This window comes from Ambystoma mexicanum, chromosome 4p, assembly GCF_040938575.1.
Source record: "Ambystoma mexicanum isolate Mex_15411 chromosome 4p, UKY_AmexF1_1, whole genome shotgun sequence".
In the NCBI taxonomy this organism is placed as follows: domain Eukaryota; kingdom Metazoa; phylum Chordata; class Amphibia; order Caudata; family Ambystomatidae; genus Ambystoma; species Ambystoma mexicanum.
The window spans coordinates 709,445,364-709,458,204 of record NC_090927.1 but is presented as its reverse complement, the minus strand read 5'-3'; the positions used below and the strand labels follow the sequence as shown (position 1 = coordinate 709,458,204).

Here is a 12,841-nt window from a genome sequence, read left to right as displayed (position 1 = left end):
CCAAAACTCCTGACGAAGGGCCGCAAGTATATAGTTCTAAAGAGTTCAAAAATTTCTGAATAATTACTCTTGTCCAATTCCTTTGTTTATCTTGCAGCTTAGACCCAAATGAAGATAGTCTGTGGCAGTTGAAAGCGTTCTGGTAAGAGTCTGTGCTATCCCACACTGTCCGTTAAATGATGCCCAAGTTTAGCTCGCTGCTGTCTCTTTTCTTACAGGTGCGGCGTAAGACGATTTGGCGTGCTGGTGAATAATACCGCCAGCGGTAAAATCAGGTAAGTATATGGTGGCAAGAGATTGTCCTTATTTGTTTCCCCTCGGCTCACCTTGTTGTTTTCTTGTCCCCCTCAGGTGCTGGAATGCGGCAACTTAATGATGGAGACAGCGCCGGATTGTAGAGATGCTGTGAGGAATGGTGAGTATGGCGCGGCGCTGCTGCTGGGGATGCGCCGTGTTTAAAATAAAGTCTTTTTCTCGTTCAAAGATGCGATGAATCCGGAATCAGGTAAGAAACCCAATGATGTTCTTGTTCTAACCTTTCTTCTTCTTTACCTTCTTTCTAGGCGCTCTGGACGCGAGGCGGGCGTGGCACGAGGCTGGATGCTGACTGCAGAATAACGCGAAGCGTGTGCTGCCCTTCGGGCGTGGTTTAAATAGACTCCAAAGTAGTCCCAGGTAAGTATTCCTCCACAACCACACCCGAGTAACAAAATAGTCCCTAGGTAAAGTAGTCCCTTCCAAGCCTCACATGGGCTTGGATCTCTTGCAGCATGGTCTGCATCAGGTAAGTTTTAACATATCAGCCTGGCGCCTGTGGCACCAGGACTGTTCTCCCATATGAGCCTGGCGCCATAGACGCCAGGACTGTACCCATATAGCCCCTAACAAGGGTTGCTGGGCTTTATCTGGGTAACATGATGCCTGCTTCCGGGGTTGCTGGACTTGGTCTGGATGCCCGGGGGTAGGCATCATGACAGTCATTTTGGGGTGGGACATGATTATTCTTAGGCATGATTTGGAGCAGTACCCTTTGGGTGCACTACAACAACCTTGACCTCCTGGCAATAGGAGCCCAACCTTTGTTATAAGTCTGTATTACATAGGTTGGTAGCGTGATGAGCAGCCAGGCTTATCTCAAGAGGGGTCAATGTGTGCAGTAGGGGAGTTACAGAGATTCACAGTGACAAGTATTCAAATAAACTCTTACACACAAGGTTTCCTGATTAAACAATTATTAATTTAACAGTCAGTTTCAGTAAGCCTTCTTCGGAAGTACCAATATAATAGTAACACACAAATACACTCCAAAATACACACTCTTAGTTTCTCTAAATTAGCAAGTACCCATTTGGGATGGCACACAGACACTTCCTACACTCACAGGTGACTTAAATCGCTAGGACACTGTGGACATTAATATATCACTGTTGCATTTAGAGCAATACCTATGAGCATGTCAAAGAAAAAATGGTTATTAGAATAAAACAAGAGACCTCACAAATATTCTGAAGTAGGTAAGTACTTTTGGAAACCCCCAATGCAAAGTAAGCTGACCCCTTCCTGGAAGGAAGACAAACCCTAAAGTCAGAAGAGTCATTCAAGGAGCCAGATCAGGTCAAAGTCAAATTGGACAAAAGTCTAGGTCAGCTGAAGCAATTCTTGCAGGTAGGTAAAAAGTCTTACACAATGTTTTAGAAGTCTTTGTAGAAAAGAAGAAATCAAAGTAGGGCCACAAGCTGATTAGGCTTGTGATGTAAAGAAGCTGTTAGCAACGCTACAGAAGCAACCAAGGCAAGTCTCCACTGAGAACATGTGAGGCTACACAACAAGAGGTAAGTTCTCTTAGACTGTACAGTACCTTTGGGCAGAAGAAATGGCTCCAGCTGGCTTCTGTTCCTGTGCAGCTCTGCAGATCCTGTGTTCCTGGGCCTCATTTGTGGGGACAAGAGGGAGGATGTCTGGAGGACTCCTGCACTGCAACGGGACGGTTGGCGACAGAAAAGGACCAACTTCTATTCAGTGACACTTCGCGGTTTCAGCTCCTCGGGTCTCAGCAAATTGCACCACAGCGGTTCTTGGACGGCGAGATCGGCTTTCCTTGCATCTGGGTTCCAGCACTCTGTTTAAGTGGATCAGGCTCGGTCAGTCCTGCTTCCTGGGAGTCCGGAGGATCTTCCTGGAGCTCTTGGCCAACTTAAAAGCATCTAGTTCGGCAGGTCCTTCCCTCAACTTAGCAATTCCAACTGGTTACACCATCTCCCGCCATGACCGTGCCACAGGGAGAGGTGGAGGGGTTGCATTTATCCTTAAAGACAACTTATCTACTTGGATAGTCCAATACCCAGACTTTGAAGGGGTGCAAACCTTGCATATTAAAATAGGCATGGACGCAGAATCCACATTGAACTTCCTCCTAGTTTACCGTCTGCCCTCATCCCCATATAACCTTACTGCCTCCCTCGCCAACTATCTGCTTTCATTTCTCAAACCTAATACCCGGCTCATTCTCCTCCGAGATTTGAACCATTGTGGCCATAACGAAGACCTTATGGCCGCAGAAGTTGAGGAAACCCTCTCTGACTTAGGTTTCAAACACCTAAGTTATCTGCCTACTCATCAATCGGGCCACACCCTGGACTGGGTCACCTCGGTTAATACATCCTGTCTTGACACCCAAATTAAACCTTGTCCCTGGTCAGACCACTTATTTGTTCATTTCTCTGTAAGAGTCCCTGTCAAACCCAAACGTCATAAGCCCAACTTTGTTATTACGCGTAACCTCAAACATATCATTGAGGAGAATATTAGCCCTCTACTCAACCCTGCTATTCACTTCCCAGAACACATTATATTATCGGACATGTCATCCATTCTTCCGACCAATCTAGCTTCCATTACTCAGTCCTTAGCTCCTGCCAAATCCAGAAAATCGTTTGGCCCTAACAGAAACAATCCCTGGTTCACTAAGGACCTTCAAAAGTTTAAATCCACTACGGCCAAGCTCTTTCACAAATGGAAAGTTGATCCTAACCCCCTGACTTTAGACGCATATAAAGCTTCAGCTAAATCCTACAGATTAGAGCTTACCGCTGCTAAAAAGATTTACCATAATAGTCAGATACTTAACGCCAAGTCTGACAATAGAGAATTGTTCAAAATCTTAAAAGATACGAAATCTACTCCCGAGCCACAGGGACAACTTCCAGCATTAGACAACTCCTGGTGTCTTCAAATCCAGAATGGCATGTACAATAAGCTTCTCGGCATTAGAGCTGACATTATTCAAAAACAATCTGCTCATCCCGAATTGTCACACAGTAAACCATTTATTAGAAATCCCTCAATCCCTGAATTCAACTTCCACACGATTTCAGAAGCTGATCTAAAATCCACCATTGAACAACTTAAGCCCACTAAATGTAAAGGCGATCCTTGTTCTTCTATAATTATAAAATCCTGCCCCCCTCTGCTGTTAAAATCCATTTGGACCTTCGTTAATGCCTCCTTACACGAGGACTGTATACCAGATAACCTTAAAACCGCCTGGATCACCCCCATTCTCAAGAAGTCCGGACTTGCCCCGGAGAATCCTCTTAATTACCGTCCCATCACTAATACGCAATTTCTTTTGAAAATACTCGATCGAGTGGCTTACACACAGATAGCCTCTCACCTGAACCAGCATAACATCTTAAATATTTACCAGTCAGGTTTTAGGCAGGGGTAAAGTACCGAGACCTCCCTTCTAGATCTCAAGTCATGCCTACTTGCTAACATGGATAAAGGCCTGGCAACTCTACTTGTGTCCCTGGATCTTTCTGCGGCATTTGATTTGGTCGATCACTCCATTCTGGTAGCAAGAATGGAAGAGGTGGCCAATTTCTCTCCTTCCGCTACATCCTGGATTAATTCCTTCCTGGCTAACAGACAAACTAGAGTCTGCATCGGGCAGCATGAGGCAGATCCAATCCCGGTCCTCTTTGGGGTTCCTCAGGGCGCCAGTACCTCCCCATGCCTCTACAATATTTACACAGCCCCTTTCTTTAATATGCTTGAGGAAGAAGGAATTTCATTCTCCAACTACGCTGATGACACTGAGGTTTTGGTAAAACTCTTGGCTGTTCATTCACAGGATGAATTAGAACTCAACAGAATATTTTCTATTATCGAAAATTGGATGATGACCAATAATCTTGCTTTAAACAAAAGCAAAACTGTGCTTAGGATTGTGGCCAACACAAACTACCTTGCCAATTTGGACCCCATGTTTAAATCATCCAGGCTAGGTATGGTTGATATTTCTCCCCAATCTAAGCTAAAAATATTAGGTGTGTTTCTGGACCAGTCCCTCAACATGAGAGCCCATGTTAGCAGTGTCATCTCCGCCTCGACATACTATGTAAAACTCTTGTCTCATTTGAGACCTTTTATTTTGCAAGCTAATGCCGAGACTATAGCAAGATCTATAGTCGGTGCGAAGATTGACTACTGTGGCAGCCTTTTGTCTGGATTAGGAAAAACTGACTAACAGACTTCAAAGTATTCCAAAATGGGAGCGGTTTGTGTCGTCACTGGCCTGGCACGACGCTCCTTAACACTGGCTAGCGATTGAAGCCCAGGTCAGATTTAGAATTCTTACAATCGCTTTTAAATGTAGGCTGGGCATAATGCCCAAATACCTACTTGATCAAATCTCAGTCAAATCCATTCCCAGGCTTCTTTGATCCAGCACTCAGAATTTGCTATCCGTACCACGATGCAAACTTAAGAAGGTGGAGAAGGGGGCATTTTACATGGCAGCCCCGACTCTTTGGAATCTGCTTCCTCCTATGCTTCGTCAGCAACTCTCGGTCTCCTCTTTCAAGAAGCACCTCAAGACGCACCTCTTCTATTAAACAAATACTCTTGAACGTCTCGGCTGTGGTCGGTTCCACACCTAATGCTCCTCTTGTTTTTCCACCGCTTTGACTTGTCCCTTCCCTTCTTTATGGTTATTGTTCTGTTTTGTCTTGTCCTCGCGCCCTGACGCCTCTGGGTCCAAGGCAGCGCGTTACAAATTGAATAAAGTAAAGCACACTATCTGGTGTTACTCTCCCTGGCTCTTCAGTTCCAGCAGCAGCAGCAGTGGAAATACAACCAGCTTTCAGAGGATGTCCAGACAAGCTTACTTTGGAGTTGATTGGTCCCACCAACTCAAGGGGAGAAGTCGTCCTTGCAGGGCTTCTCTAGTCGAGGCAAATTTGCAGCTTCAGCCCAGCAGCAGGGCTTCACCGGGCAAACCAACGGTCCAGAAGTTGCAGCAGGCGACTCTTCCAAGTTCTTCTTTGTATTCCTTCATCCAGTGGTCGACTCTGCCTTCCAAACCAAAAAGCCTCACCTTTTATGCAGGTTTCTCCCATTCATTCCAGCCTAGCTGCCAGTCAAACAGCACAGTGGCTGTTCTTGCCGGACAGCCAGCCAGCCAATCACCTTTGGGTGCATTCCTGTAACAAAGGGGATTAAACACAGGCAGTTTCGGGCACCTCCCTCACTTCCTGCCCCCACCAGACATACTGGAGCCAGAGGCAGGCTTCACTCGTGAATCCCGCCAGAGACAAAACTAACAAAGGGACCAAACCTGGTTTGGCGCGCAGAGTAAATCTCAAGAAGGACCTTTCCACAAAGAAATGGTGAAAAAAGAAGACCAGAGCCATTTTAACAAAAATGGCACCCTTGGGTGCTTTACTGCAGCTGCGAACGCAGCCCGCAGTAAAAGCACACCACGGTAGTTAAAAGTAAACCACTGCCACCAGCCATTCATCGAGGAAGGGTAACATAAACATGTTACATGAGAAACTAGACAAAGGGGATACTAAGTAACCCCTCCAGCACCCGATTGTAAGATAGTGTGTGCTGGGTCTAGAAAGCTACAATGTAAGTAAAGTCAATTTCCCTTCACTGCATTTTGAAACAGTAGTTTATCCAAGAGAATGGGCCTCATTACGACCCTGGCGTTGGACCATGGTGCTATTAGCACCATGGTCCATGCCAGATTCTGCCATGGTGGATGGCGGAATTACCGCCCCATTACAAGGTTGGCGGGGCGGTAATTCCCATTCACCATGGCCCCTTCCCCATTCCCATTTTTGGCCCATAGGGCACAATGGGAATGGGGAAGGTGCTAATTACGGCACCGTAAATTACGGTGCCATAATTAGCACCAAGGTCGATTAGCGCCTTGGACTTTAACGCCTGCAAAAAGCAGGCGTTAAAGTGTGAATCTGGCGTTAAGGGTTCAATGGCGCCGCAGCCTTTTACCCCTTAACGCCAGGGTTGTAATGAGGCCCAATGTATTTAAACCTTTGGGAAGTCTGAAAAACGTCCCTGTGCCACTGCACTGCAGTGTTGCAATTTAAAAGATAATGCCTATGGAGTTTGTCAGACTCCACAACCAAAAGAACACAGTAATCAAGTTATAGTAAAAATACATGAGAGAGTGGGAAAAAGGGTCTCACTCGCTCCAGGTAAACAATGAAAGTCCTCAAAATCCAGCAAAGGTGCTGGGGGTCTCTAAGGTAGAGAGGAATTAGCACATTTCTGAGAATTCTCCCTAACAACTATCAAGGTAGCCTGATCTTTCAGTGAGTCATTCAACGCTTCGTACAGCTTTGTAAAAGGTACTAGGGATATTGATAGAGCTGCCATGACTGTATTTTGCATTTGTGCCATCACCTCACTCATGGTTCCTCCGACTGCTGTCCGATCCTCCCGTTGGGCCTATTCCGCACTCTTCTGGGCGTTGAATATGGAATGCTATCAGATGAGTCTGATTGTCAGAGACCTGATAGTCTGCTCCCTTTGCACATGCCATCTTGCCAGGCTGTCAGAGTCTTGATCTTTGTCGGTTCCTCGATCTGTTTCGGGGATCTTTGATGTCCTCGCATCATGACCGCCCCTTTCCGCGGTCTGTACTTCCGGGGCTAGTATGCTTAGCCCATTGGCCCCTTTTCCAGAGCTATCCCAAGTAGCTGATGCACTTAGCTTGCTCCGGGTTTCCACAATGTTATTAGGATTGGGCAGACTCCATCGCCGTGGTGATACAATTTTTGTAGTTAGGGCCAAGATGTCTCTTGACAGACGAGCTGCCAAGACAGAATTCTTTCGTTTCTTTCCCATTCTGGTCCTCAGTGCATTCCGCCTCATCTTTAGAGACTTGAGGATCCCATTGTGGGACTAATCCACCTGGAGTCCCCTATCGAAGGGAGCAATCCCTACATTGCCCCTCTGTGCCTTCACCAGCAGTGTTATCTTTATTTGCGGCAAGCTGACTAGAGGTTCGTTTAACCGGCAACTCCCCCGAGTGGGGCTCGCTTTTGCACTGCCTCGTCGATCTTTTCTTTGTGGCAGTTCAAGGTTCAGCATTTTGTCGGGAATGTCACCTCCTACGAATTGGCATGTAGGGCTTTTAGTCACGGTTTCCAAGCATGAGCTGTTAAAGACCTCCTTAACCCACACTTTGGCCTCCGGCATCTGGCTTGCCATCCATTTATCTACAGCTATAGCCATACTTGCAGCTTGCGCCATCTCACCAGCTCTTTCAGGCGCTTCCTGCTACCTCACCTGTTGGCGCGTCCTTGTGCCTTTACTGCCTCTTCGCTGCGGCAGCCGATATCAGAACTTACCGCCAACCGTTTGTAGTTATCCAATGAGTGTATAGGCCAACACCCCAGGCTTCTCGTCGCACCTTAGCACCAACACTTCGGGATCGCTCTGCGAAGTGTGGGGGTTTCTATGGTCAGCTGGTATCAGGTAGCAAATGCAACTGTAGAAAGACTGCTGGCTCCACTCCTCCATGAAACACTCACCCACATTGCACGATCGCTCTGTGAAGTGTGGGGTTTTCCATAGTCAGATGGTATCAGGTAGCAAATTAAACTATAGAAAGACTGCTGGCTCCACTCCTCCACGAAACACTCACCAACACTCTTGATATAAAACAAAGAATGTGCTAGATTGCGAGATACAAGTTACTGGTACAGAACAAATGTAGACTTTTGTTGAGTAACTTAATCAGAATAAATTATATTTTTGTAATTAACGCTTGAGGTTGTTAGGTTCCCTACTGATGTATTATAATGTTGATATAATTTCAAAGTTTAAGGTTTCATACCAAACATTCTCCCCCTTCTGTATTTTCCAAAATGTTGACCTATTTTTCTTTGTACCCTTATTTAGCAAGACCGCTTGATACACAGCAGGCATTATTTTTAGTGGATTCTGCTTTAGGCAGCACAAACACAGTTGCTAATGTCAGCTATATTCCAAAGCATCAAAAAGAAGGCTAAAATAAACACTGTTCTGAACTCTAATAGGTCTGTTTCTCAATGTTTTTGGGGAATTGATTAATATTCAAAGTAAAAATTATTAATGACGAAATCGGCCTATCCATGTCGCCAATAAAAGTGCCAGATCTTGTCATGCATGGTCTTCACACATAGCCTTTCATGCAATGAATGAGTGTTTCACAAATGTACTATTTTTGTCAGAAAAGAGAAATATAAATAAATATTATATATATATAAATATATATATGGATTTCACACAATTGCAACATTATTTAAAAGAATGCTGTACCTCGGGACTCTTGCGGTTCGGCAAAATCTGCTTGTCAGTTTCTTTATTGGCAAAGTATCTGGTGCACCCACGATTCAAGTACTAAAGAGTGGTAAAACAAATGAAAAGGGTAAGACTGTGCAAATTATACTCCAAAAAGGAAAATAATATCTGGAAAGTACAGAAAATAGGCTTCCTCAAAAGGTAAACTCGACCCACATTGAGGTGACACTTTATAGAAGCTGCATCCTCTACAAGGAGTATACATTTTAACAAAGGACCAATAGAACACACAAGAGACAAATACAGTTCAAAACCATTACTTGCCAGCAAAACAAGGGGTGTGGATTAATGCCCAAGAGGATAAAGGATGTCTCTGTAACAAAATAAGACCGTCTAGATTGAGTGTGTTTAGGATGGAATTAAATTAGAATGTTTTTGGGTCCCTTTACTGGCCAATTTGTGGGTTACATTTGTAAATGCACACCTTACCGCAAATCTACTATCAGGTAAGGCGTCTGTTGAAAGCATATAGAGGCTGGGTGCTATGTGCCTGAGACCGTGCATTTGATTATAGTATCCTGATCGGGTCTGTGGTCCTTTAGATAAGAACACCATGTAGAGTTGACCCACCATGTCACTGGTAGTAGTTATCACTCCTGTGTTTTAGGTGAAACCCCATGTTATGTCTTGGCTCAAAATGTAGTCTTGGGTAATAGCACCCAGTGTGCTGCTTATCCTCACCTACCAGTAAGTACTTTTCCCCCGTACTTAAGGTATGTGATAAGTATATATACTTTACAGTTCTAGTACACCCACCGGGGCCATCAGGGATATGGCATCTCCTTGCTGCTCTCACCCTCCAGAGAAGCCCTTGGGCAATAGCAATACCATCCTGACAGCAAGTATCTTCTTCCTTGCCCTAGCGTTCTGTAAGATGCTGGAATATTCTGCACCAACCACTAGATGTCAGCCTATGCAAAGCATGTGATTCTAAGCAGATATACAAGCCTCACACTGGGCGTGCCAGTAATACTATCCCTAGTGTGACGTCCACTGTACCCATGATCCCTCACGCGTCTAGGACCCTCAGATTGTATTTTTTCAGACATGAGGTAGCACGAGGAGTAGCGTGAGTACAGATAATCCAAGCAGATAGATAGAAAGGTAAGACTACAAGCATCCATGCGCCTTCTCTCAGAGGGGAGGAAGGGTGGGTCGCATGTGAATCTAAGCAGATACAAGCATCAGAAATACGATTACAGTGAGTAATGTATCCCTTCGGAGGTCTGTGGAATCTGCTTAGATCACATGCTGTGCACAGATTAGCGAGCAGTACCTGAAGAAGGAGGTGGGATGTGAGAAGGGTCATGAGCAAATAAATGTCTTAGAACCGCTTGTCCCACTTGTGTATCTGTCTTGGAATGAGTGTCAATGCAGTAGTGCTGAGCAAGTGTGAATAGAGCTCCAAGTAGCTGCTCTACAAATGGTGACAAGGGGTACATTTGCAATGAAAGCCAGAGTGGCCCCAATGCCTCTTGTAGAGTGGGCCCTAGACGTGAAAGGCAGAGTTTTTTCAGAAAGTGAGTAACACAGCTGGATACAGTTAATAATCCACTTAGAGATGGCACCTTTAGAGACGCGATCCCCCTCTCTGCCTGTAGCTATGGAGACAAACAGCTGATCTGTTTTCCTTAGCGGTCTGGTCTTGTTTACATAGTAGAGGACCGCCCTACGCACATCTAGTGTGTGTAGTTTCACCTCAGCCGAGCTTTGTGGGTCTTGGAAGAAAGCCGGAAGCTTGATGGACTGGTTCACGTGGAATTTTGAAATAAACTTAGGTGAGAACCTAGGGTGTGTGCGTAAAACCAGTTTATCTTTATGGACAGTAAAGAAGGGATCTTGCACTGACAGAGCCTGAATTTCAATGACTCTTCTTATAGATGTAATTGCTACTAAGAAGGCCGTTTTGTAAGTCAGGTGTTTGAGACTGCTTTTGTGCATGGGCTCGAATGGGGGGCCCATGAGCTTAGATAGCACCACGTTAAGGTCCCACCCTGGTGGTGGGTTTGAAATAGGAGGGTGAAGTCTCTTTACTCATTCCATGAAGGCTTTAACTACTGGTACTTTCCACCACGAGACCTTGTTATGGGAAGTGGTGTAAACTGACAGGGCTGCCAGGTGTACCTTCAGTGAGTTAAAAACCAGTCCTGCATCCAGCAGGTGGAGCATGTATGTAACAATAGTGGAAGGAGTGCAATCAACTCGGTTGATTTGTTTATTCTGGCACCAGATAACAAATCTCTTCCATTTGTCAAAGTAGCGGTGCCTCGTGTTAGGTTTCCTAGATTCCTTTAGGATGTCCATACACCTCTGTGGTAAATTGAGATGTCCGAACTCTATGACCTCAGGACCAATGCTGCCAGGTTCATTGAGTTGGGTTGAGGATGCACTGTTTGACCTTGGTGCTGGGACAGTAGGTTGTACCAGCCCGGAAGTTTGATGGGTTCGCACACCGCCAATCTGCGTAAGTGTGGGAACCACGGTTGTCTTGCCCACATGGGAGCAACTAGGACGAGCGTCATCGATTCTCTGTTCATCTTGTTGACCACCTTCCTGATTAGAGGAGTTGGTGGAAAATCGTACGCAAACATCCCTGACCAGTTCATCCACAGGGCGTTCCCCCTGGGAGTCTGGTTGGGGGAACCTGGATGCAAATCCTGGGCATTGTCTGTTTTCGCTTGTGGCGAATAGGTCTATAGTGGGGAAACCCCACTGAGAGAAGATATCTTCTACGACTTCTCTGTGTAGACACCATTCGTGTTCCTCTGGGAGGGGGTCTCTGCTCAGAGCATCCGCTAGGGAATTGAGATCCCCTGGAACATGTTGCGATGACAGGAAGATGTTCCGTCTGAGTGCCCATATCCAGATTTTCTGGGCAAGCTTGGACAGATTGGCGACTGAGTCCCTCCTTGCTTGTTCAGGTAGAACATGGCTGTAGTGCTGTCTGTCCGGATTTGCACTGACAGATTTAACAGGTAGGGCTCGAACGCTTGAAGTGCTCTGAATACTGCCAGAAGTTCTAACAGGTTGATGTGATTCTTGGCCACTGAGTGTGACCAGAGACCCTCAGCTGTGTGGTGGAGATGGTGAGCTCCCCACCCCGTCAGGCATGCATCGGTTGTGACTACCGCCTGTATCTCGGGACCGTAAAAGGGTTTCCCCTTGGACAGATTCCCTTTTGTCCACCAGTGAAGGCTTTGTACAAGTGTTGGCGAAACGACCACTAGATCGTCCCACTGACCACTTGGCTGAGACCACTGTTTCGCCAACCATTCTTGCATGGGACACATGCGCAGGCGCGCGTGGGGGACCAAGTAAATACATGACGCCATCATGCCCAGCAAACGCATTGCTTTGCTTACCGTTATCTGGCGACCGGACTGATATTGCGGAATTTGCAGCAGTATATTCCGAATTCTTTCCTCGGAAGGAAAGGTCAACCCCTTGAGTGTCTAGGATAGCTCCTAGGAACTGTATGGATGTGCTTGGCACGAGACTTGATTTTTTCTCGTTTATTGAGAAGCCCAATTCGAAGAGGAGGTCGATTGTCCTTTGAATGTTTGCTCTGCAAATTACTGGGGTCTCTCCCGTGATGAGCCAGTCGTCCAGGTAAGGGTACACCGGGATTGCCTCCCTGCGTAGGTGTGCTGCCGCCACCGCCAGTACCTTGGTGAATACCCTTGGAGCCGAAGATATCCCAAAGGGCAGTACCTTGAACTGGTAGTGCCGACTGTCCACCTTGAAGCGCAAGTACTTTCTGTGCGCTGGGAACATGGAAATATGAAAATAGGCATCTTTCATGTCCAATGTTGCCATGTAATCCCCCTTTTTTAGGAGGGGGATTACCTCCTGGGGAGTAGTCATGCAAAACATTTGGGGCTTGACATACTTGTTTGCAGGCCGTAAGTCCAATACTGGGCGCATTGTCACATTTTTTTTTTTTTGGCACAAGGAAGTAAGTTGAATAAATACCCTTGTTTACCTGGTGTCCCGGGACGAGTTCTATCGCGTCCTTTGCTAGCAGATTGACGATCTCCTCGAGGAGGATCTTCTGGTGGTCCAAAGAATGTATTCTTTGTCGTGGAGGATGGTTTCGGGGACGCTCTCACAGTTCTATGCAGTACCCTGCGGATACTGTGGACAGCACCCATCTGTCTGATGTGATCCCTTCCCAAGCTTGGGTTAA

The 12,841-nt window shown here is 46.1% G+C and overlaps 1 protein-coding gene across 8 annotated transcripts in view; it reads right to left on the bottom strand.

Moving 5' to 3' along the window:
* Positions 1 to 12,841, bottom strand: part of MYO6 (myosin VI) — a 1,279,197-nt gene that overhangs the window by 768,726 nt on the left and 497,630 nt on the right. For all 8 annotated transcript variants that reach the window (XM_069606282.1, XM_069606276.1, XM_069606277.1 and 5 more), the window contains exon 10: positions 8,614 to 8,694. In XM_069606282.1, the coding sequence (XP_069462383.1) occupies positions 8,614 to 8,694 (81 nt within the window). The remainder of the gene's footprint in view (positions 1 to 8,613; positions 8,695 to 12,841) is intronic.